This window comes from Ursus maritimus, unplaced genomic scaffold (assembly GCF_017311325.1).
Source record: "Ursus maritimus isolate PB19 unplaced genomic scaffold, ASM1731132v1 scaffold_22, whole genome shotgun sequence".
Lineage (NCBI taxonomy): Eukaryota > Metazoa > Chordata > Mammalia > Carnivora > Ursidae > Ursus > Ursus maritimus.
Genome location: NW_024424675.1, coordinates 24,214,085 through 24,240,119, shown reverse-complemented (window position 1 = coordinate 24,240,119; position 26,035 = coordinate 24,214,085). Strand labels below are relative to the sequence as shown.

General features: G+C 46.3%; 2 protein-coding genes across 3 annotated transcripts in view; one reads left to right on the top strand and one right to left on the bottom strand.

Annotated features, from left to right (window-relative positions):
• The first annotated feature begins 302 nt into the window (after window positions 1–302).
• On the top strand, window positions 303–13,164 carry AHCY (adenosylhomocysteinase). 2 transcript variants are annotated; one of them, XM_008698188.2, is made up of 10 exons: window positions 303–450; window positions 4,674–4,864; window positions 5,988–6,063; window positions 7,555–7,704; window positions 8,621–8,733; window positions 9,196–9,274; window positions 9,492–9,579; window positions 9,679–9,796; window positions 10,569–10,763; window positions 11,747–13,164. In XM_008698188.2, the coding sequence occupies exons 1-10, from the start codon at window positions 423–425 to the stop codon at window positions 11,876–11,878; spliced, it is 1,170 nt and encodes a 389-aa protein (XP_008696410.1). In that variant the 5' UTR covers window positions 303–422; the 3' UTR covers window positions 11,879–13,164. The 2 variants fall into 2 exon arrangements, with proteins under 2 accessions (XP_008696410.1, XP_008696409.1); XM_008698187.2 differs by having other exon boundaries at window positions 9,196–9,403.
• Window positions 10,777–26,035, bottom strand: part of LOC103669820 (agouti signaling protein) — a 23,372-nt gene continuing 8,113 nt past the window's right edge. Inside the window, exon 4 of the mRNA XM_008698182.2 lies at window positions 10,777–11,602. Coding sequence (XP_008696404.1) covers window positions 11,519–11,602 — 84 coding nt within the window. The 3' untranslated portion in view covers window positions 10,777–11,518. The remainder of the gene's footprint in view (window positions 11,603–26,035) is intronic.

The window sequence follows — 26,035 nt, the reverse complement described above, 5'->3', positions numbered from 1 at the left end:
CGGCTCATTTTACTAATAAGGAAATTGCGGCTCAGGGAGGTGAACTGGTTAGAATAGCAGTTTTACTAGATTTTAACTACGGATTTCCTAGCTGAACGAATGAAAGAAAGGGAGCCTCGGGTTTGCTCTCAGGCCTCTCCCGAAGCTCTCTTCCAGACCCACCGCGGACAAAATCGGGTTATTTTCTCAGCAGGATTCGAAGTCCGTTCCGGCCCCTGCCCCCTCCCACCTTGCGTTGGGCTCCGCCCCGGACCACTCCGCTCTAGCGGGACTCATGAATATGCAAGACAGAGGAAGCTATTTAAAGGCGCCGGCGCCTAGCGCAGATCTCTGCCCAGCGCCGCCCTTCCCGTGCAAGTCCCTACCCTCAGGGCCGGCTTCCTTCGCCCGTGTCCATCACTCTGTGCGGAAACGCCGCCAGCATGTCGGACAAACTGCCCTACAAAGTCGGTGAGTTCCAGGAGTGCAGCAAGCCAGGTCGGCTCCGCGCCCGCCGGGGGCCTGTCGGGAAGGCAGCCGCGGGGCCCTAGCGAGGCTCTCATGGTCCCATTGAATCTTTGGCACGGCGCGATCTTCGCCGCGCGAGGCCGCCTGGGGGTTGGAGTTCTCCTGTTGCAGCGAGCCGGTTGTCGGAGGCGGCCGTGGACTACAAGTCCCGGCGTGCCGCGCGAGGCCCAGTGCAGCGGCGCGGGCTGCGGAGCCGCCAACTGGCGGCGTGTCGTGCCCTGAGGAGGCTGGGGCAGGCGGAGAGCGAGCACCTGGCCGCGGCCTGGGAGTGTTGGCACCTGCAGGGACCTACTCCAGGAGGCCAAGGTCTTGCGTCTGGGCCTGCAACGGCCCCTTGGCCAGCTGGGTGGACCCGGACAAGTGCCTACTCCTGTCTGGGCCTCCCATAGGGAATTCGAGGGCACTGGAGTCCCTAAGGCGTGTGCGGAGGAGAGGCCTGGATAGCGAGCTAGAGGCTGGCACTAGTCCACTCACAGGGAACTTTGGGCTCGTTACTCAGCCTCTGGGGTCACTCTGCTGGTCAACACGGACAGTTGTGCAGAGAATCTCGAAGAAAACGTGGAGTGCTTAGAAAATTCCTTGCTGTCCTATGGATTGAAGTTGATAAACTGACAGTTAATGTTTCTTGGGCATTTACTATGGGACGGGCACCACCTTTGACTTTTTAATTCTACACGAAGTGATTTTATTCTCATGCTTTTTAGGGAAGGGACTATTACTTTCCCATTTGATGATGATTATGCAGAGACACTGGAATAAAGATAGCTTGCTCGAGATCTTAGAGCTGGGAGGTGTTGGAGCAGGATATGAACATAGGCCTTGAAGGCCTCTAAGCACACTCTTTCACCACTGTATATAAGTGAACACACTTGGAGCAAACTTAATGAACTCTCAGCACAAACCTGTTCAGGCTGCTAGCAGTTTTTAAAGTAAATTCAAGACACCATTTAACCTAAAGAAAGGCATCAGTATTTATGGCGCACTTGCAGTGTATTTGGTGATTTGAATGTGTTTACAAAATAATCTGTGGAAGTGGACTTTATCCCATTATACAGAGGAAGAAACTGAGGCACTAGTAGGAAGTACTTGTAAAGATTCTGTGAAAATAGGGCACCTGGGTGGCTTAGTGGATTAGGCGGTTGCCTTGGGCTTAGGTCATAATCTCAGGGTCCTGGGATGGAGCCCTGAGTGAGCTCCTTGCTCAGTGGGGAGTCTGCTTCTCCCTTGCCCTCTGCCCCTCCTTTGGCTTGTGCTCTCTCTCAAATAAATAAAATCTTTAAAAAAAAACATAACAAAACAAGATTCTGTGGAAATAGCTAATCAAGTAGCCAGCTGCCCCCATGAAATTGAAGCCCAGAAAGGTTAAGTCAAGGTCTCATCCGTGCCTGAGCTAGAATGGGGGCTTGTCATACTGTGAAGAGCTCAGCCAGTCAGGGTTGAGGGCTATTTGGAATGTTGCTGATGGGCTAGAAGAGCTAGAGGACGGGGAGGCAGTGAAAGGGGAAAAGAAGAATCAAGAAATCTAAAGATTTTGGCTGAAGTGGCTGGTCAGATGGTGGTTTCATTTCCTAAAATGGGAAGATTGAGGAAGAAAAAGTTTGAGAGGGAGGAGGAGTCCCAAGGGCTCAAATGTGACCCATAATAAATCCAGCTGGGTATCCAAGTAGAGATGCTGAGTCGATAAATTGGATTATATGAGTCCTAAATTCAGGGGAGAAGTTTGGGCTGGAAATAACATGGGAGTTGTTGCCGTAGGGAAGGTATTAAAAGCTGTAATGTGATGAGCTCATCTGGTAAGAGAGAAGAGGGAGATGATGGAGCCCTGAAGGCTTTCAAACGTGAGAGTCAGTTATAGGAAGAGGAGCCAGGAGGGTAGGAAGAAAACCACAGGACGACAGGCATAGAAGCCAAGAAAAGAAAAGGTTTCAGAAGGAGGACGTAATTAGTGGGAGCAGTGCTTCAGGGAGAAATGTGAACATAGATAATTGACCATTAGATATAGGATCAGGCCAGTCTTGGGAAACCTTGAGAACAGTTTTCAGCGGAGTAGTGAAGTTCCACAAGAAGGTGAGAGGACAGGGGATCAAGCCCCACCTGGCAGAGACTATTCTCTTAAAATAAGAATGCTTGGTCTATAGCTACAGAGGAGAAGGACTAGTGGATGGCACGAAGGAAATAAGGCATAGTTCTGAATTCTTCTCAATGAATTGTGAAGTGAGGTCATTAGTTGATGAGAGGTGTTAGGGGTTTGAACAGAGTAGGAAAATAGTACTTTTTTTTTTTTTTTGAGAGAGAGAGAGAGCGTGCACGTGCAAGAGAGTACAAGGTAGGGGCAGAGGGAGAGAGAGTTTTAAGCAGGCTCCATGCTCAGCACGGAGTCTGATGCAGGGCTCAGTCTCACAACCCTGAGATCATGACCTGAGCTGAAATCAAGCATTGGACGCTGTACTGACTGAGCCACCCAGGTGCCCCAGCCTAAGGAGAGTAAATTTACTAAGAAAGTGTCCTAGGGTTGCTGAATGCCCGTGAGATTCGTGGTCTTGGTGTGGTGGTGATTTTCCTCCTGCAGTGCTCACTGGCTTGGGTGCCGTGGAGGGTTAGGTTTAACCAGGGTGGGAGTTTTGCCAAGGAGTTCTCAGAGGGAACAGGGGAATCTTAAACTGTGGAAGAAGTTGAGAATAGAAGGTGGTGTGTTGAGGGACTGCAGAAATCGGTAGGATTAATGCATTAGAGGTTCTGACCGATAGCTTTGCCCTTACTGGAGTTGGGGCTCCAGAGGGAGAGGATTGGAAAGATGGGACATGGCCAGAGTTGGTTTTGAAATCAAGATTTCCAAAGGGGGGGGGTGGTCAGAATTGGTGATGGCTTGCCAAGGTGGATGGGTGGGAGTGGAGTGAGAGGGTAAAAAGGGAGGGGATGTGTGTTGAGGCACTGTGGGAGTAGGGAGAGGAATATTTCTTCTCTGAAATTGAGAGGTACAGTAGGAAGCAGACTGACTTAGTTTTATTATTTGTTACTGTTAAATTCTCTACCGTCCTTTCTCTCCCACCCACCACCTCTTTGGGTGACTGGCAGGATCTAAATTTCCCTAAAGATAAAAATCACCAGGAGTCCCAGCCCTCATCCTAGAACTATTGAATCTTTTTTGCCAGGGGAGATTTACAAGTATGCCTGATGACTCTGACCAGGGAAGTTTGTAACCACTGACCTAGGGAATGGGCTAGTGTGGCCTGGAGAGAGAAAGGGTGAAATTAGAGAGAACAGTATTGAGATAGTGAGCGAACTCATTATATATCCTTCTTTCCTGTCTGAGAATTTGGACAAATTTGAGACATTTGGGGTGGCAGATAGAAGCCCAAATATAACTCTCATTACTGATAACATCAAAGCCGGAGGGTGTAGGTGAGTGTTGAAGTCCGATGATCCAGCTAACAAACTGCCAGATTCAGCAGTTACCCTCCAGGTACAGGCAGGGTGAGCCTAGGTAGGTCTCCCTGTGGAAGAACTTGCTTCCTGTAGGCTGGCTGGCTACTGCTTGCTTGCAAAAGGGAGAGCTGAACTGAGCATGACCTTTATTCCTCCCAAGTTTACCAATCAGACAAGTCACTCTGGCTTCCCCTAGGGCAGAGAGAGGCCAAGAGTGTTAGTTACACAGGTGGGTTTACTCCGGGTGGAAAGAAACGTCAGTAGTGGGGAAGCAGCATTTTCATACGGTCAAGCAACTGTGTTGAGTCCAGTGTGTTGGATATCATTTATGAGTGATGAAGTCACGAAGAATGATGACTTGGAAGATGGAGTGCCAGGAACCAAAATGTTTAAGGAATGAGGAGATTGGTAGGTGACATCAGAAAGGGTAGTGGGAGGTATGTATAGGCTGATAGTTATTTTTCAAGGGGCACTTACCTGTGTTGTAATTTTCACATACCTGTGTGATTCTTTGATTACATGTGTTCTCCCACAAGGCTGTAAGCTGTGGTGAGGCAGGGACCATGTCTGTCTTTTTTGACTACCCTGGGTCCATAAATCCTTGTTGAATGAGAGAGTGCAGTGACCGGATTGCTCACTGTAGTGTTTTGGGTCCACAAGTGGGTGAGTGAGAATGGTGGTGTTTCGTGGTTGGCGGGAGGAGGCAGCTCACGGAACTCCCATCCATCTTGGCCCTGCAGCCGACATCAGCCTGGCCTCCTGGGGACGCAAGGCCCTGGACATCGCGGAGAATGAGATGCCAGGCCTGATGCGGATGAGGGAGATGTACTCGGCCTCCAAGCCACTGAAGGGCGCCCGCATCGCTGGCTGCCTGCACATGACCGTGGAGACGGCTGTCCTCATTGAGACCCTCGTAGCCCTGGGTGCTGAGGTGAGGTCCTCAGCATTTCCTGTGGGGGGTGGGGAAGTCCAATGTGGTGCTCCTGCAGGGGAGCTCCAGCAGGGGCTCCAAGCTTGTCACAGTGCCACCACCCTTTGTGGCGACTATTCTTAGGCATATTTTTGCCCTGACTGGGAAGATAGTTTGAGTTTCTTCAGTTCACATCCTCCTAACGGAGGAACTCTGGGTAGGAAAAACTCAACGCTGATGTCCCACTGAGTCATGTAAGGACTGGCTCTCATTGGCCCCCCAGGGTCATGTGCCCGCCACGGACCAATCATGGTGCCATAAGGATGGTATGCTCTTATTGTTTCAGCCTGGGTTGTAAGTACCAGTGACTGGCAGCTCTTCTAATCTTTCTGGGAATTTTGGAATAATGGTTTCCCAAGACCGAGCAAGGAAGAGCAGCCAAAACCAACTAAGAGTATACTAAGCTCCGTCCTTTGACCTCTTATTTCTTTTTAACAGTCACACTCAGTGGTCTGATTTTATGGCTTTAAATACTGTCTGTATGACTACCAAATACATGTATTAGCCTGGACTTCTTCCTGCAACTCCAGACTTAGGTATCCGGCAGCCGATGTGTCAGTCATCTCCACTTAGAGATCTAATAGACATCTCAACCTCAACATGTCCAAACTCATGATTTCCTGTTCCCCTCCTCTTCCTGCAGTCTTCCTCATGTAAATAAATGGAAACACCAGCCTTCCAGGTTCTCTCAGTTGAAGAACCTGGGGTCATCCCTGACTCCTTTTTCTGTCTCACCCCAACAACTAATCCCACAGCAAATTCTGTCATTTCAGCCTTCAGAATAGACCCATCATCACCTCCACTGCTACCATTGCATTTCTTGTCTGAACTCTTACAGCAGCTTCTTCACTTGTCTCCTTGCTTCCTTGTGGAGCCCTTTGCCCTCCACACAGCACGAGGTGATGTTTTAAAACCTAAGTCGGGTTTTGTTAATGTTCTGGCTCCCATCCACTCACTAGTTGTCCCCAACCTATGACTGAAGAGCCTGCTGGGCCTCTTCCCCCTCGATCCAAGGCTTTGCTTGATCCCTGTCCAATGGATGAGCTGTCTGTGACCAGCAGCCCTGTCTTGTTGGCTGTTCTAGGTGCAGTGGTCCAGCTGCAACATCTTCTCTACCCAGGACCATGCAGCTGCTGCCATTGCCAAGGCTGGCATTCCAGGTGAGTCCTGCTTGCTACTGAAGGATGTGGGGATGCTTGATGGGGCTCTGCTTCTCCCTGTTTGCTTCACTGACTCTCACTGTGACAGGGTTTCCCATGGCAGGGGAGAGGAGTCATGGTTGCAGAATTGTAGTCTAGTGATTTAAGGAAAGAGTTGTTTTGTCCCACTGTCATCTAAAATCCTGTGGAATGCACTTACTGGCCCATCTCAAATCATGTAACCAGGGAGGGTGGGAGCTTATGATTGGGAACTACATGATGTTGAGAAGAGGAAGTTCCTTAAAGGAAGGGTGTAGCTCTATTTCCAAAAGAATCAGGGAGGGATACTGGGCAGAAAAAGAGCCTCAGAGGTCCATTGCCTAGGGTCTGATGATCTAGGGGGCTGAGGAAAGACTATCACAAGCTGCTAGAGAAACAGGCACATGTCCGCTGGGACTTGGGGAAGGAAGTGGTTAGCTCTGATGGTGATTAAATAGGATATTCACAATTCCCTTTAACCAACCTTAGGTGGAGGGAATGGGTGGGGAAGGACCCTTCCACAGCCTGGACTGGCAGGTCCCTCACTCCTCAGCCTTATTTGGCTCCGTGACCCTTTTCTGGGAAAGGCCTTGTTTTTAAGACCACTGTCTACTGTAGTTTGGGGGAGGGGGTAGCTGGGCCTGCTTGGCTAGTTTTGTTTTCTCACAGGAGATTCATGGGAACCCAACATCAGTGTCCCAGTCTGGGCTGGCAGTTAGGATTCTGGTGCCTATTCTGGAATGCCCATGCTGAGTGACCTGGGCACATCTTAGCCCCTCTCTGGGCATCTATAAATGATAATGATGGTAATGCCTGTCTCAGAGAGTTACTGTGAAGAAAGAAGAGTTGGACCATGAGGCAGTCAGAATAATGTCTGCCACAGAGAAAGTGCTCCATGCATAGTAGCTGCTGTTAATAATTTTTTGGCCAGACTTAGGACAGCCCACCAAGAGACTGCTGGGCCCTCAAGTCCTTTCAGTGAGGAATGAATCTTGGATCTTGGCTCATGGGTCCACCTGAGTGTGCCTCAGTGGTCCTGTAGCACCTTCATTCTAGCAGTAGGCATTGTGGGTGGGAGCCGTGGTCACTAGGTTGATGTCCCAGTCCTTGGGGCCCAGACAGAAGGGGGGGCAGGGAATGAAATAATTATGTCCAGACACCTACATCTGGGGGGCTGTACTTGGCCTCCATCTCACTTAATCAGTACTATCAGAGATGAAGAAACTGAGGCTCGCAGGGGTGAAGTGATTTGCTCAAAGTCCCACAGCTGTTGAATGTAGAACCAGAATTTGCATTCAGATCTATCTGGTTCCAAGTTCTGTTCTTTTCACCGCCTAAGTCCTCAGAGGGGCTGGAGGTGACTGGGGCTGGGAATTCGGTAGGAGATCGTATTGGCTGTGCTCTGGTGGTTCCCTGGGGCAGGCACCGGTGGGGAGGGCCAGCCCCTGATGCACTGTGCCACTTGACCTCCAGTGTACGCCTGGAAGGGTGAAACAGACGAGGAGTACCTGTGGTGCATTGAGCAGACGCTGTACTTCAAGGACGGGCCCCTCAACATGATTCTGGATGACGGAGGTGACCTCACCAACCTCATTCACACCAAGTACCCACAGCTCCTGTCAGGTAAGTGGGGTAGGGGGGTGCGCAGGGTGTTGGCAGTCTAGATGGGGCCTGCTTGCCCATGTGAAAGCAGCAGGCCTGGCAGAACTCCACTGCCTAGAACAGCAGATTCTGTGGAAGATGGGAAGATGGCAGGCTCTTGCAGACATGCTGGCGCCTGGCCTCCTGATTTCTGATGGTGTGGGGCTGAGGCGGTGGGGGAGGCCTGGGTAAGGTCTGGTTTGAGGACAAGCATAAGGCCAGGGCTGGGAACAGCTGGGAAGGAGTCAACTTTGTTAAATCAGGGTGGAAAGGAATGTAGAGGGGGTAGTGAGGTCAAAGGCCCTGAGGGAGGAAAGGGTGGACTATTCAAGAAACTGGACGGAAGCCAACTTGGCAGCTTCCTTCGCTGGGGAGAATAGCAGGGTGTGGCTGGAGCTTTAAGGAAGAGCAGACATGTGAGGACTTAACAGGCCAAGAGGGAAGAGTTTGGCTTGATCCTGAGAGCAAAGAGAAATAATTGGGTGGTATTAAAAAGATTTCTCTGAAAATATATACATTTGGCTGCTGAAAATGGCTGCTGGCTTCTGTGTAGAAGATGGGTCGTGGCTGGGAGACCAGGCAAGAGACAATGGTGGCAGGGACTAAGGCAGTGGCAGTAGTAATGGAGAGCTTAGGGATTGCTTGGAGATGGAATCCTTAGGTCTGGTGATGGTGGTGACTCCTCTTGCATGCTGGCCTGGAGGATCGGGTAACTGGTATCAGTCACAGAGATGGGATCCCAGAAAGAAAAGCAGCTTTCAGGGTCAGAGATGAAGAATTCGGGTGAGTTGAGGTATGGGCTCTTTGAGGCTCTTGGGGTCTCATCCCAGAGGCACTGCCATTATCCCTTGGGCAGCTCCTTCCTGGCCTTAGCCTCATCCCCTCCTTTCTTGTCCAGGCATCCGAGGCATTTCTGAAGAGACCACAACGGGGGTCCACAACCTGTACAAGATGATGGCCAGTGGGAAGCTGAAGGTGCCTGCCATCAACGTCAATGACTCTGTCACCAAGGTGAGTCCGTGGGGCAGTGTCATGTTCAGCTGTTCATTCCCAGTGCAGCTCAGGAGTAGGCCTCTGAAGAAAGGCCCCTGGGAAAGCTGTAGGCTAGGGACTTGAAGCCCTCATTCGAGGAGGATAAGGGAGTAATAAGTGACTGAGGGTAATAAGTACATTAAAGAGGGAAGAACTATACAATGAGTTTTAGAGCTGGACAACAAGAGCTTTAAAGGAAAGCAGATTCTAGGCAATCTCTCTTAGCAGTTGATCCTTACGAAGCCTTCTGGACTGGCATAGAAAGGCTAGGGAGAACGTCTTGGGCTGATCAGAGCAAGGGGCATATGAGCACATTAGCTGGTGGGGAGAAGTCACAGGAAGTGATCAGCCCAAGACCCAGTAGGCCAAGATGCTGAGAGTGGGTCTGAGGCCCCAGGGCCTTGCCTGCCCCCGTCACCCCTTTGCCCTCTCTTCTTTCAGAGCAAGTTTGACAACCTGTATGGCTGCCGGGAGTCTCTTATAGATGGCATCAAGCGGGCTACAGATGTGATGATTGCAGGCAAGGTGGCAGTGGTAGCAGGCTATGGCGATGTGGGCAAAGGTTGTGCCCAGGCCCTGAGGGGTTTTGGGGCCCGCGTCATCATCACGGAGATCGACCCCATCAATGCACTGCAGGCTGCCATGGAGGGTATGATAGGGCAAGGGTTGGCTGTCAGCCACTGGGGCCAGAGGGGCAGGGCCACCCTGGATGACCCGTGGACACCATCTCTGCGCAGGCTATGAGGTGACCACTATGGATGAGGCCTGTCAGGAGGGCAACATATTTGTCACCACCACAGGCTGTACTGACATCATCCTTGGCCGGTAGGTGCCAGGTTGGGGGTCGCAGGGAGCGAGGAAGAAGGCAGGCTTGGGGCTGCTCTTGTCCCTGACGGTCTTCCATGGGTTGGCACTCCTCAACAGGCACTTTGAGCAGATGAAAGATGATGCCGTCGTGTGTAACATTGGGCACTTTGACGTGGAGATTGATGTCAAGTGGCTGAACGAAAATGCTGTGGAGAAGGTGAACGTCAAGCCCCAGGTGAGAAGCCCCAGCAGGGTGGGCAGATGGAAGACAGGGGGGGATGTGTTTGGGCTGGTCACCAAGAAGGGTAGATGAGGAGGCTCTGGCAACCAGGGCAGTGGAATGGGGGAGGATGAGGGCCTGGTTTCTGGGCCACTTAAATCAGAATCTTAGAGTGACACCAAGACAGCCCATTTTTTTAAAGCTCCCAAGATGATTCTGCTGTGCAACTAAGGTTGAGCACCACAGCTTGATGAAGCATGATGACTGAGAACATGGGATTTGTCTTCAAAATGTCCAGGCTCAAATTTGCAGCAACTTAACCGTTTAAACTTTAGTTTCTCTATCTGTGAAATGAGGATAGTTAGTACTTAAATCATAGGGTTGTTATCAGAATGAAATATAATTATTTATATGTATATGTATAATTAGTTTATATATGGTCTTAGCCCTGGGCACATGGCAATAATAATGATAATAACATTAGCTGATACTTACTGAGTATTTAGTATCTGCCAAGCCATGTGTCAAGTGCTTTACACATGTCAGCTCATTAAATTCTTACGGCAGACCTGTGAGGTCTATAGCTCAGAGCTGCTTAATAAATATTGGCTCTTAACTAATTGTGAGTGCCAGCCCCTGTGATGGGGGTTGTTCTAGGATGGTTTGGTCCTTTCACAGACACTGTTGGAGGCAGGAAGGCCTGCTGGACAAGAGGGTAGGATGAGGCAGGGATGGACGTTGGGAACAGTGCCCTGCCAACCCTCACTGCTGCTCTGCCCACTTGCAGGTGGACCGCTATTGGCTGAAAAATGGGCGCCGTATCATCCTGTTGGCTGAGGGCCGACTTGTCAACCTGGGCTGTGCGATGGGCCATCCCAGCTTTGTGATGAGCAACTCATTCACCAACCAAGTGCTGGCACAGATAGAGTTGTGGACCCACCCAGACAAGTACTCTGTTGGGGTTCACTTCCTGCCCAAGAAGGTGGGTTTGCATTTCTACTCTCTTAGGGGTCCTCACAGGGTCCTCCACAAGGCAGAAATCATTCTCTCCATTTGGAGTGGCTGTTGTCATCTGAAGGCTTGACTGGGGCTGGAAGATTCACTTCATGTCACTGTTGGCAGGTCTTAGTTCCTCACCACATGGGTCTGTCCCCATAGGGCTGCTTGCCTTCCCCTGATGAGATGGGAGCTGGCCTTCCCCTAGTAGAGTGAGCGATCCATGGGAGAGCAAAGGAGGAAGCTGCCAGTGCCTTTTAGGATCTAGTCTCCAAGTCCCACAACATCATTTCTGCTTTATTCTCTTCATTAAAAGTGAGTCACTCAAAAAGTGAGGAGCCGGCTCTACCTCTTGAAGGAAAGGGTATTACATATTTATGGACAAAGAATTGAAGGATATATTTTAAAACAATCACAACCATTTTAATCTAAAAGGGAACTCTTAGCTATATAACAGAGAAGTCTAAGAGTCAGACAATGGACCTAGGGATTCATCTTCCTCTGTGTCTTGGCTGTTTTCTTCTTTACATTCACTTCACTTGTCAAATAGACTTGCCACTGATAAGCTGAGACCAATACCCTCCCTCTTTTAAGATTCCCTCCCTGTTTAGGAATTAAAGAATCCCTGTGTCTGTCATAGAAAATATGTTCTGTCCATAGATAAATTCCAGAGCAGCATTTGGCTGGTTGCTTGGGTTGGTAGAGGGTGAGGAAGGAGATGTAGTTGATGGTCTCACAGGGCTACTTGGAGGGGGGTATGTTGCATGGTTCTCTCTTGAGAAAGGGGAGCTGGGCAGCCAAAAACAACACATCCACTGAGTCTGGCTGTGAGGATAGAATGAAGTAATATGTGTAACACGTATGACAGATACTTCAGCAGAGTAGTTCTTATCTCTGTTCGTAGCTGGATGCAGGTATGGGGTCCCAGAGCATAGCACTGATTCTAGATCTTCCTGTGTTTCTCTCTAGCTGGATGAAGCAGTGGCTGAAGCCCACCTGGGTAAGCTGAATGTGAAGCTGACCAAGCTGACTGAGAAGCAGGCCCAGTACCTGGGCTTGTCCCGTGATGGCCCCTTCAAGCCTGATCATTACCGCTACTGAGAACCAGGCCTATTGTTTGCCTTATAACTGCTGGCCTTGCTGGGGTCCCACCTCTCTTCCCCAAGAGCAAATGGTACCAACTTTGAGATAAGTTTGTTAATGTCCCCCATTGACTCCCCAGAGCTAGTCAGTCAGTCTTAGGCCTCTGCTGCATCCCTCATACTGTCTAAGTGTGGCAGAAGGAATTGAGAAGCCCCTTCTCAAGCACTGGTCATGATAGAAGTACACAGCAGATACCCACAGGGAACCATGAGTTCAGAGGTTTTAGAACTGCTCGCTCAGTCAGTCCTTACTTGGGTTGGAAGTCAGCTTTGGTGGTCACAAAGTGCATGCACTTTACCATCTAGGCCCTCACCTGGTCTATGGACTTTGTACACATGTTCTTAGTTTACTGGTTCACTGGTTCCTCAACCATGACAGATGAGAATGAGCTATATCAAAGAGCAGGGAGGAACTTTGAGAGTTTGATGCCCCTGAGAGCCTGCCTTAGTGCCGAGCATTCTCTTGTTTAAGAGGTTTCACAGAGCAATGAGGTTAGTACATTAAGTTTCTGTTTCACAGAGGTTAGAATATACTGTTAAGGGACAGTCAAAAAAGGATAAGTGACAGCCAGCAGTTGAGGGGGCCAGAGAATCATAAAAGCAGGCATAGATATGCCACCTCTTTGTAACATGATGGTTCCTATCACAACCCTGGATCAAAAAGGTTAATTTGGTTTTTAATGTTTATAATGTTAAAAGAGAGCAGGAAGGTGGGTAAATAAAAATTTTTGTGCCTGTTGGGGCGCCTGGGTGGCACAGCGGTTAGGCGTCTGCCTTCGGCTCAGGGCGTGATCCCGGCGTTCTGGGATCGAGCCCTGCATCAGGCTCCTCCGCTAGGAGCCTGCTTCTTCCTCTCCCACTCCCCCTGCTTGTGTTCCCTCTCTCGCTGGCTGTCTCTCTCTGTCGAATAAATAAATGAAATCTTAAAAAAAAAAAAAAAATTTGTGCCTGAAAGAATTCTGAGCCTTTATTATATAGATAATCCACAGCCAACAATGTATGGCATGAGTAAGAAGTAATAGTTGTGTGCCGATGAAGACGAGGGGTTGTCTGCAGGTTGGGGTGATAAAAGCTGCAGGCAAACCTTTGGACTTGGAAGAATGGGTAAAGTGGAGAGAGAATTCTATCTCTTGAGGTATGTCTCTTGTAAACAGCCTGTTTTTTAACCTAATCTGTCATTTAGTAGATGAATTTAGCCCACTTAGATTTATTGTAATCCCTACTAAAATTTTTTCCTCTACCTTATTTTTTTGTGTGTTCCATTCATTTTTTCTTTTTCTCTCCCTTTATACTTTGGGTTGATCCAGTGCTCCTTGGGGGAACTATTATTTATTAAGCATCTGTTGGATGCTAGGTGCTTTGTAATTTTCTTTATTCTCACAATAAGCTTAGTAATAAATGTTACCCTAATTTTATATTTGAGAATAGAGACTCATAGAGATTAAATGTCTTTCCTAAAGTCCCACAGTTTATAAGAGGCCACTTACAGGAAATTGAAGACCCTCCTATTTGCTGAAATGGTCATATATTGAACTCTGTGCTGGTCTTACAGGTCAGGAACCCACCTGGGAAGGGTAACTGGAGACTATTCTAAGGGTCATTTCCTGGATGGAGGGCCTGATGGGGATATTGGGATGTTTGAGGCCTGACCCTAGCTTTCTGGATCTCAAGCTAGATGGAGAATGCACTCACAAAACAGCTTTGCCATCTCCTGGCATTTCTTTTTCTCTGCCCAGCTTTAGAGTTCAGTCCCTGTAAGTAGTAGGAGAAAGGCAGCAGGGAAGAGGTGATGCTTGAAATGGATTTTGAAAGAGCTGATGATTTTTAACAGGAGGAATTGAAGACAAGGGCATTCCAGGCAGAACAGCTTAAGTAAGAGTGAGTTGAGGGGATGGGGTAGGGAAGAGTTGTTTGGCTGTAGTTTAGGGGGAGCTATGAAGTAAAGGACTCAACAGTTGGCCTAGGGGATAGGAAGGATAGGCTTTGAACACTAAGATGAGAGCTCTGGTTTTAATCCTTGAACTTCACAGACTCCTGAAATGTCCCTACTTGACTGAACATTCCACAAATGTGAATCGTTCATGTTTGTATTCTAAGCCTCTGGCTATGAGGTGGTATTATTATTCCCATGTTACTAAAGAGAAGAGAGTTTCAGAGAGGCCAAGTGGCCTGACTCCAGATCATATAATATGTTATATGCATATATGATATGACTCCATTGTAAATAATTTTAGGAATTCTGGTACATTAACGATTACCAGTAACAAATGACATAGGACACACTTCTCAACTGATCGTGACACCAGTGGTCAAACAGAAAGATCCATTACCATGTCCACCGCTGTTTCTTGCATACCTAGTTGTTTATCAGGCATTGTGCTAAGAAAGTGCTTACGTATTCCTCTTGATAACCTTGTAGGGACTTGAATTCCTGTTTTACAGATCAGGAAACAGGCTCTAAGAGGGGCCATGAGAGTGAACTGGCTTTTGTACTAGGTAGGATTCTGAGCCCCAATCCAAGCCCTGTCCATACCCATAGGCCCAGGTTTAGGACTTCCCAACATTTGGATCAGTAACTCTGGAACTGTAATACAGGCCCCCTAAAGGCAAGACTTCCACCAGAGAGTGCTGCCCACAGCACCCACCTCAGCAACTCTAGCATGGTGGTCTTTGGGACAATGACTTCCCAGTGGAAAAAAGGGGAAGGCCACTCTTCATGTGAGCCAGAGAGGTTAGACACTTTAGCTCACATGGCAATCATGCTGCTCCCTCCAAGAGGCCTCTGCCTGTGTGTAAGCACATTCCCTTCCCTCGAGTCTGCCTCCTCCCAGACCTAGGAAATAGTTTTCTAGAATTCCCTCCTGTGAGATCCCACGCAGTCCCCCACTTCCAGTCTCCCAGGAGTTCTTGTTTCTGTTATCCAGGCCTTTCTTTTTTTTCCCCCTTTCCTCTTTGGAAATGGCCTGCCAGTTCTTAGAATCTTCTTAAAAACACACCCTCTCCTACACTGTGTATAATGCATCTTTCGAGCAACATGCTCATTCATTAAGATATAAATGTACACTAACAAGTAGAAATGGGAATGGCCTCAGGTAAACTCAATAAAACTACCCTATGTATAAAAACGACAACCCTCTCCTTTTACATCTGGTCTCAGCCTAACCTCTGATTTCAGGTCTGCTAATCTGTCACATGTGTAACACTGACCAGGTACCCACAATGAAGGATGATGTGTCTCCTAAGTCCCCAATCCCCACTCCTAATGTCTGGGCTCCACCATCAAAGCTTCATGGGGTAAAGAAGGAATTGCCCAAGGGTCCTGTAGTATCTAACCTGGCCATGGCTGTCCCCCCACGCCCCTCAGGAAAGGGAGAAAGGAGTTTAAGGCTTTTGGGGGCTGGGCTTTTGAAAGGAGGAGACATGGGTCTGCTGTTAACTCACTATATGACTTGGGGCAGGCGTAAGTATCTACCTCAGGTGGCTGTTGAGGGTCAAATGATGTAACATATATGAAGAGTTTCATGTCCAGCTTGCCTCCAGATCAGAGCTCTTTCCTGGATACCAGGCCCCTCTGCCCACATCCATGTGGTGGCAGGGCCCTGCTAGTCTAGAGGTGCTGGCATCCTTTTCAAGTCCTGTTGGGGATAAGTAATGAGCTTGGAGGGGTCGTGTGGGCCTGTTGATACCAGTGGAAACTAGAAGAGGCAGCAGGCAGGGGTCGCTGCTGCTTGGGGGTGGGGATGGGGGTCCAAGGTTTCGGGAAACCTCAGGAATTCATATTCTTATTCCTGAGACCCACTCAGGACTGCCTGGACAATGCTGGGACAAGGCTAGGAAACCTGCTTGAAGTGATGGAGGCAGCCAGGGGTGCTGATGTGATCCAGACCTCGTCAGGCAGCTTCAGTCAGTTCCTCATCTATCAGCTCTCCAAACTGGCTCAAGGACAGGCACATGGCTCGAGTAGGTCCAGACTCAACTGCAGGGCTTGAGGACCCTTCCTAGAAATCTGGTATCTGCAATGTAGAACACTGTCCAGCAGTGACCCCAGGAGCTTCCTGTGCGCTGCCTGGAGCCAGTGAGAGCTGTGCTTGTTCCCAGATTCCCCAAGAACCACTGCTTCCTCTCCCAGGCTGGAGGAGTTACAATCTCACAAGGGTCCCAGACGTCCCAAGTGCTAGGCAGTGGGCTTTTTCTGACAACTGCCATAAGGATGGTACCTAAGTCCACTCTGCCTAGCACCCTAATGGTCTGCCTGCACTCGCGCTTGTTCTCATACTTGCCCTGTTACAAGGGAGAGAAACAGCTGGGCGGGAACATACACCTACAGTGTGTCCAACAGAATGCCTTGCCTCAGCATGTCTCTCCATGGGGACCACACACACACACACACACACTCAGCAACCTCAAAATGGATGAAAGACCTAAATGTAAGACCTGAAGCCATAAGAACTGCAGAAGAGAGCATAGGCAGTAATTTCTCTGGGATCAGCCATAGCAACATTTTTCTAGATATGTCTCCTGAGGCAAGGGAAACAAAAGCAAAAATAAACATTCGGACTACATCAAAATAAAAAGCTCCTGCACAGGAAACAACTAACAAAACTAAGAGACAACCTACTGAATGGGAGAAGATATTTGCAAATGATATATCTGATAAAGGGTTAGTATCCAAAATACATAAAGAAGTTTTGGAACTCAACCTCAAAAAAACCAATCCAATTTTTAAAATAGGCACAAGACATGAACAGACACGTGGAAAGATACTCAGCATCACTCATCATCAGGCAAATATAAATCAAAACCACAAGGAGATATCACCTCACACCTGTCAGATTGGCTATAATAAAAAACACAAAAAACAAGTGTTGGCAAGGATGTGGAGAAAAAGGAACCCTTGTGCACCGTTGGTGGGAGTGCAAACTGAGGCAGCCACTGTGGAAAACAGTATGGAGGTTCCTCAAAATATTCCAAATAGAATTACCACATAATCAAGTAATTCTACTACTCAGTAATTACCCAAAGACTACGAAAACACTAATTTGAAAGGGTATTGCACCCCTATATTTTATTGCAGCATTACTTACAATAGTCAAATTATGGAAGCAGCCCAAGTATTCATCAACAAATGAATAAAGAAGATATGGTACACACACACACACACACACACACACACACAGGCCAGAATATTACTCAGCCATAAAAAAAATTTGGCATTTGTAACAACATGGATGGATCTAGAGGGTAAAATGCTAAGTGAAATAAGTCAGTCAGAGGAAGACAAATACCATATGATTTTAAGAAACAAAACAAACGAACAGAACAAAAAGAGACAACCCAAAAAACAGCCTCTTGGCTATAGAGAACAAACTGGTGGTCACCAGAGTGGAAGTGGGTGGGGGGGGGATGGGTGAAACAGGTGAAGGGGATTAGCAGTACACTTATTTTGATGAGCATAAGGAATATATAGAGCTGTTGAATCACTATATTGTACACCTGAAACTAATATAACACTGTATGTTCACTACACTGGAATTATAGCTGGGAGATCAGTAGGAGAAGGAAGGGAAGAACGAAGGGGGGGGGTAAACAGAAGGGGGAATGAACCACTAGAGACTATGGACTCCGGGAAACAAACTGAGGGTTTTAGAGGGGAGAGGCGTGGGGGATTGGGATAGGCCGGTGATGGGTATTAAGGACGGCACGTATTGCATAGAGCACTGGGTGTTACACGCAAACAATGAATCACAGAACGCTACATCAGAAACTAATGATGTACTGTATGGTGACTAACATAACATAATAAAAAGCTAAACAAACAAAAATAAAGTTTTTTTAAATATTAAAAAATTAAAAAAATAAATTGGATTGAAATTGAACTTTTATTAAAAAGAGAGGGAGAGAGAGAGAGAAGAAAAACAAAAATTTTCCCCAGAGTCACAAGGCTCTGCTTTTCAATTTGGGGAGGAATCAGCTCACCCAATGGCTTGCAAATGTGATCTCACCAAATTAGGTGACTTGGGAAAGTTATTTTTTATCATCATCATCATTAGGTTAGTTTTCCTGGTAGTTGTCTTTTATTATTGTTCTGGCAGTTTATGCAGCCATTGGGCCCAGGAATTCTAAAGAGGAGTTCTGGAAGAGTGTGGAAACGTTCAGGAGCCTAAGGAATGAAGCTTTTTGCTGGGCTCCCCAGGCAACAAGAAGGCACCACGACCACCATCATCATCATCGTCGTCGTCATCATCATCACCAGTAGGTGGTGCCACCTCCCAGATACTACAACTCCCAGAGCCGGTTGGGAGAGCCAGCAACAGCTACTGTTTCTCTGCAAGCCATTAGGAGAAAGCTTTCTGGAGTGAACATAAGCATTTGATGATTTTTACCAATAAAACAAAGGACATTCCTGCCCCACCCTCAACCCCGTCAACATACACATCCCACCCCCACAGTAACTGCATTTGGTGCATGGAAGAAGAAAGAGATGAGCAAGTTTATTTCAGGCCAATCTGAAATTTACTACAAATGATCTGGCTAAGTCAGTTAAAATCAAATTCTTTTCTTCACCTATCCTGCCCCCACATAGAAATTAGCTCTTGCAGTTAAAATCCTCTATAAAGTTTCTGTTGTGTGACAGGGGTAATTCTTGACAGAGGGTGGAGATGGATGTGGTTGTTCATGCAGATGAAGGATCTTATAATAATGAACCAAAGATTGCCAATTAAGTTGGCCTATGGTCCACAGTCCTGAAGGGGTTGGAGGCCCTGAAGATCACGGTTTTTGAAGAGTACTATTTCTGTAGAACCATAAGCTTCAATTTCTACTTTTAAAAACACTGGAGACTTTTAGAAGATGTAGTAAAGACTTGCATGTTTCACTGTGCTATGCACTAGATTTTAACACATTGGCAAGCCCCTGGATCAGATTTTGGAATAAATTATTTCCTGTTTCTTTTTAATAGAAGATTGTTCAGAGATCACAGGGTGAGCTGCTAAAACCTTTTTGCAAGAACTTCTCTGTGTTAGATCTTTCTCCGTCCTGTGCAACCAAAACAGAAACAAACTGCTTGCTGAGGCTGACACAGGAGGTAACTGTTAATCTTGAATCCCCAATTTCAAATTTTTGTGTGCATCATTATCCTGTTTTACTAACTTAAAACTGCTTTGATGTGTATTTTATAATGAGGATCCCCCTTAAGATTTCAACTGAGGAAGGGTACCTCCTTAAGATTAAAGCAAAGCAAAACAAACCATTGCTTCAGATTATGTTGCAGAAATTCTGGGGCTGGAAGTATCCTGAGAATAAATCTGGAGTCCAGCTCTCTCATAGTGACTAGTCGCAGATTTTACCCTCCAGCAAGTCTTTGATTTTTCTCTTGGAGAATTACCCCTCCTACATTACAAATAGGATTTGTGGGACTGTTAATCAAAAAGGACCACATGTTTGAGTGGGCACCACTTCAGGTCAGTCATATCCTCTCTCCTGGGAATTGGAGTTATGAGTAGCCCAATGCAAGAACTGAAGTGGTTGGAGCTGACTTGTCCTGCGGCCTGGCCCTGAAGACATTGTCTGTTGGTTTCTTTGACCTGGCTCCCTTAGCACCCTGTAGGGTACTATCCTTTCTAAGGCCTGTCATTTGGCTTTTCCTTTGATTCTTTCAGGTCCCCAGGTCACTCCAGTAGATTACTGCCCCCCCCCCTATTCTTTGCTTAGGCTAGGCAGAATTATTTCTGTTGTTTGCAATCATAACACTGTGAAGGATTTACTCATTTTGCAAATGGGAAAGTGGTAGTACCATCAAGAAGTCAATAACGTGCTCTAGGCTATATTGTGAGAACTTTGGGCACAAGTTTAAGGCCATGCCCTAGATGAAGAAATTATTCTGAATCAATAGCCACAAAAATAGAACAAATCTTCCCAGGACAGAGTTCACCCTGTGTGTGTATGAAAGAGAGAAAGAGGATGTGTGTATGGGTCACGGAGGGGAGGATGAATGAATGATGCTGTGTTAACTTGGGGAGGGGCAGATCTTCACAGTGCTGTAATCATAGGTCTGAGCCATGGATATGTTTCAGTTCTGGTCATTCAGATAGGGTTTTTCAGAAGCTCAGAACCACGCTATCAGGACCCTAAGGTTTGAGGAAGAATTCTGAAAAGGTGGAGGAATCTTAGGATCTCAAGCTTAGGATCTCAAGGAGCAGTTGGGTGTGTAAATAACTTACTAGGGATCCGAGACAACAGAAATGAGAACTGAGAGTCTGAGGGAATAGACCCCACATGCTAACAATGGTTCTAGCCTCTAATAAGGGACAATGGTCATAGTATTCACAGCACCTGACAATGCCTGGCACGTAATAGGTGCTCAACATACATTTGCTAAATGAGTGAATGGGTTGGTCTTCCGTGTAGTTGTCCAGACCCAGCAGCCAAGTGATTTTGTCACTAATGGACTGGATCTTTGGCTTTGCATCCCTGGCCTCACTCCTAGGGGCCAAATGGTGCCTGGCTGGTGAGCAATGTCTGGAAAACACAGGAGCAGCAGCTGCAATATGTTCCCAGTGTTCTCATTACTGGTGACATTTACTCACTGGCAACTGTCGTACAATGAACAAAAGGTTCTTGCCCTGTGGGTTTGAAGCCTAAACAACAAAACAAAACAAGAAACTGACAGCTTTTCTCTCTGTGTATATGTGTGTTTCTTGCCTTTTTAAGGTATAGGAAGCATCAATATCTCAGATTTATAATGAGAACAGCAAAAGTAATTATTTCCCATTTTACACACAAGTAAATGGAAGCCCAGAGAAACACAGATGCTTACTCAGTGTGCGGAACTGTGTCACCAGGCTAGCCTGGAGTGTCCACCTTTTTTCTCGTGCTCTATCCAGGTGCTTATTGCTCTATCCAGTCCGGGTCTGGGGTTTGCCTCCTCCGTTCCATACTAGCTATATCACTACAGGCACAGCCTGGGTCTCTAGTTGGGAAAAGGTCCTTAGAAAGGAGGGAGTTTTAAGGTCTTTGAAAGACAGAGGGTTCCAAATAGACAAGTGGGCCAGGAGAGGTGGCCTCATTTGTGCTCATCCTTGAGCACCACTATCCTCATGTCTAAGGACAAAGAAACATGGTAGTTATCAGGGCTGAGGCAATTGCTCCACATCATTCTGTCTCATAGGATCTTTCTTGCGCTCAGACTTTTGAAAAATCCTCTTCTTAGGCCACCATTGTTTGCTGCTTCCTCTTTCTTGCTTATACTGATTTCTTGTTGGAAGAGCTCCAGTTGCCGGGGAGCACTGATAGGTGACAGCTCAGCTTTTCTTCCTAGTGGCAGGGATGCCCCCAGCCATGCAGTGCAAAGTAGATGATGTCATTTGGAGCCCTTGCCCCTCAAGCTTCCATGTGACCCCTGACCTTGGTTGGTCCTTCATAGACCCTGCTCCCACCTCTACCCTCTCTCTCCTAGTATCTCGGGTGCTCCTGCTTCCAGGGTCCTTCTAAAGATACAATGCTGCATTCAGTTTCTCACAGATTAAAAGAATCTCTAAGGACAGAATTTCAGGCAACAGCTTGAGACATTTTAGGTGACAGGGCCCTCTGATAAACCAGGACAAAGGATGCTGCCAGCTCACCAAGCCTAGGCTCATTGCCTGGTTACTGGGCTGACAGAGCTGGGTGGGGAATGAGGAAGTATTCCTGAACTCCTGCTTCTTATTTGGGAGTACACACTGTGGATCATCGGAGTTAAAAATGCCTGGGACCAATGGTCAGTGTTCATTTTGCCTGGGAGTGGGAGAAATTCCTTCTGGCCCCAGAACTTCTGTAAACCTCTAGGAGAAAGGAAGGAGTGGGCACAAGTGGTACCTTTGATTAGGAGTCTCCTAAAACTCTAGGATCCTCAGGCCAGAGACTTCTGGCTGCAGGGACCCATGTCACAACCAGTCACCCCAATTTCTATCTGTAGACCCCCTAAGACAGAAAGCTCAGTGAGACTGTGCATGGAGTTTTAGCCTTTCTTGTTTTTTTGGGGGGAGGGGTCAGAGAAGCTACTTAAAAGAGGGGGAAAGGGTAAAAGACTGGAGGCTCCTTAATGTTTACTTTTCTGCCTAGTTAGTCTGCCTTCTCTGGTTTTGGAGGTAGTGTAGAGAGCAAGATGGAGTCACTCATGTCAGTCAGGGAACTGTGTCAAGCAATGACGCAAACAGCTAAGGGCATTGCAGCTATAAGTCCAGTCACCTTAGGTCCTTTCACACCTATAGGGTATAAGACACAACTTAATTGCTCCAACACCATTCCTAACTATGACACATCTTTCTGCAAATTACTTAATATGATTGGCACACACAATGCTACCTTCTTATCAAAAAGTCAACCTACACAACATAACAAAGGAAGAGATCATACCAATATATCCATTATAACAATTAGGTTCAATACATTTTTATTATCTGTTGGTTAATAAAACCTCAATTATCCAAGGAAAATCACCAGCATGGTGGGAAACATTGGGGATTTATTTTAATGCAAATTTAGTGACACATATTGATCCAGGTATGCAACAATATTTCTTTTCATTGATCCAGCCATTGGATGCACAAGGCACGTAAAACACATGGTCAGCACAGCACTGTACTATGAGAATATAACCAGAACTGATTAATCTATACCAATTTACATAGCTAAAAGAGTCACATTTGACAAATGTGGTGTACTACCCAATAGTTCAGGCCCATGTATTATTGAGAGAGGATGTCGGAATACTACATACTGTATGAGAATTTTCCACTGGAAGCCACAATGGACACATGGCATTACCAACACAACACCAAAACTCAAGCCAAATATGTTTAAACCTAATTACTTAACCCTCTGAGAATTATATACAAACCTATGCCACAGAGATTGGAAATAACCTTCCAAAAGGAACTCAATTTGTTCTATATATAACCCGAATGTAAAATTTATGCTACAGAGCTAGGAACAACCGTCCATGAATGGCCCAACCAACCATTCCTCAATAGGATTAGACTTAGAAAGCCTACAATCCTGGGTAGGGCTAGGCATTACCTCCAACTTAACTATCTCTGGAATTCAGAAAGCAGACATCCAGACTCTTAAGCAGGAGCTATCCGCATTTAAAAAATATGTGAACCCCTACTAAGTCCAATAGGACGTTTAAGTTCCAAGATCTCCTCAGCATTCAGAGAACCACATTCCATTGTCTCAACCATGCATGATTATCATGCCCACCAACTGGAATTTAATTATAACATTGACCATAAAGTTCAGGCCCTCCAGCAAAATTCACTTAACTTTAGACATTTCTACACAAGAGAACAACTAAAAAATAATTGTTGCAGAATCAATAACCTACTGGAGCATGAAATGATATCAGAAGCATTATTGTAACAGGAAAAACTATTCTTCTGACTGGATGGAGTCTCTCTTACAATTAGATACCTTCAGACCATCAGGTTGTGACAATACAGGACAATGTAAACTTTCATTAAGATTTTTAGGGGGCAGAGCTTATTAGCATATGATACCTACGCTGTACCACAACAAATACATTATAGTACAGCACTACTGGCAACACGTACACCCTCATGGATTAATGATATTTACTATCAAAAGAGATGGTATTTCAAGGGTCTAATAACACATATTATTCCTGCCATGAACTGGAAATCAGTGCTAATCTTTTTCCTTTAACAAGAACATCCATTGAAAATTTACTTTTGGACACGGGACACTTTAACTGGATAACTTGTACTAATAACTTCTTAGAGTCATGTACTTTTTTTTTTTAAGATTTATTTATTTGAGAGAGTGAGAGCATGTGAGCAGGGGGAGGGGCAGAGGGAGAGGAAGAGAGAGAATCCTCAAGCAGACACCCCACTGAGTATGGAGGTCAACTGGGGATCTATCCCAGGACCCTGAGATCATGACCTGAGCTGAAATCAAGAGTCAGCTGTCCATCCGACTGAGCCACCCAGGTGCCCCTCAGAGGTCATGTTCTTTAATCATAGTAGAATGAATGATACTATCATAACCATAGACAGTGAGTGTGTGAAAAGACTGTATGCTATTATTGTAACATTTAGTAATGTTACCAAAATGGGTACCTTTGTCTCAGAATATTCATATAAAATTTTTAAAACATCTTAGACTAAAGTAACAGAAATACCTTGGGTGAAAATTAACAAAATTGATAAACTTTTAGGTGAAAACTTAGAAGGGCTCAAAGCAACCCATAAAACCTTGACCAACAAGCTAACCCACTTTGAGCATGCTACACAGGCCATTCAAGCAGCTTCGGCAGTCATTAACACCAACTTAGTTGCGTTGAACAAAAATATACAAAACTTATATAATAAATTTTCCTAACAACTCCTTTCTAGAGTTGTTAACAAAACCCTTCAAACACATGATTTGTTCTGGTTCATGGTCTGACCATAATCCTTTAAAATACTTAAAGTAATTCTGTCTCTACACGTTTTGCAAGCCATTAGGAAAATCCTCCTATTGGTTTAGCTATTATTTTTGTTATATATCTTATTAAACATGCTATCAAAATGTCATGCACTCTCAAGCTTAAGTAGGAAAAATTACAAAAAGACTGATTAACCATACCCTCATCGTTCTTTTCTAGATGTGCCAAGAGCCTATGTTGAAGATTCCATACGTATTTTTGTACTTTTATCTGCCTATAGTTGGCAATGTGATTCTTATTTCATTTATTTGACTGCTTTGTTGACTTGTTAACTTAATAAAGTTTAAATTTAGTTTTTCTTCTTTTTGACTTAATTCTTAGATGCGACTTTGAGTTAGAGTTTTTAAATTTAATCCTTACTTAATTTTGCTTTGATTCAGTTTAATGTATCTAACTTGTTTGGATTTGATGTGATCTTTGTTTTAGGTCAATTGATATTTCGTAGGATTTGAGATTTATTTGATTTTGTTTGATTCTCATTGAAAACACAATTGAATGATTTGGATTTACCTTCTTCCAGGTTGGCAAACTAGTACTGCTGACCTAGTTTAAGACGTATTTGATTCCTGTATGACCCTCACAGATTTGTCATGAGGAATCTCGGGGTAGAATGCAGAGAGTAAGATGGAGTCACTCATGTCAAGCAGGGGCCTGTGTCAAGCAATGACGCAAGCAGCTAAGGGCATTGTAGCTAAGACCAGATATCACTGAGACCAGCACCAGCTTTTGACACACTCAGAAGCGATAACCAAGGGAAACAGAGGAAGTCTGCAAAGGCTCAAGACTGATTAACTCCCTTTAAAAGAAAGGATATTTGCAGCAAACTCAGACTCCTCAGACACTGACCTCTATGTCTGATCACTTCAAGAAGGCAGCTGCTGCTGACGCTGCCTGATTGATGTCCAAAAGAACAGAGATCTTTCTTGTTGTGTTATGCTTGAACATAACAAGCAATAAGTGCCAAGAGCTGACCCAGACCCGAGTGCGGCCTTATCTCAACTGCTCCCTCACAGATTTTCACCTTTGGACTGTTAATTTCCTGTCCTCTGTTCTATATTTTTTTGTTGTGTGACTTGTGCTTTGCTTTTTGTGACCTTTAAGAAAACAAGTTAAACAGGCGGTGAAATGTTACTGCGTTTAGGATACTGAACCTGCTTTATAATTGTTAACCTTGCCTTATAACCGAAAAAGCTGACGTTGTGGAAAGACACCGCTCACGTGTGAGCCTTCATAGCCAGCTGCTGACCGGCAGCTTCGTGTGTTCCCAGGGTTAAAGGTAGGGAGTAACATCTGTCTCGGGCAGGGAAGCAGAGCCGCGCTTAAGGAGAGTGCAGCCGCAGGGCCGGGGAAATCGGGTTTCCCAGGCCCAGGAGATAGAGCCTGCGCAGTCCACGGGTCTTCTGCGGTGAAGGGGCCAGGAGGAAGGGAAAGGATCTTTGGGGTCCTTTAAAGAAACAGCCACATACCTCGGAGCAGCCTACATATATTTGGGTTTTAGCCCTGCCCAAGCCAAGGTTTCTTGAAGTCCCGCCTCCCGGGAACTCCGCCCCAACCTAAGTAACTGCCCGCGCCGGGTCCTATTAGAAATCACCCGCGCCCTGGAGGCGGCTGGGGGCGCTCAGCAGTCGGGACGGA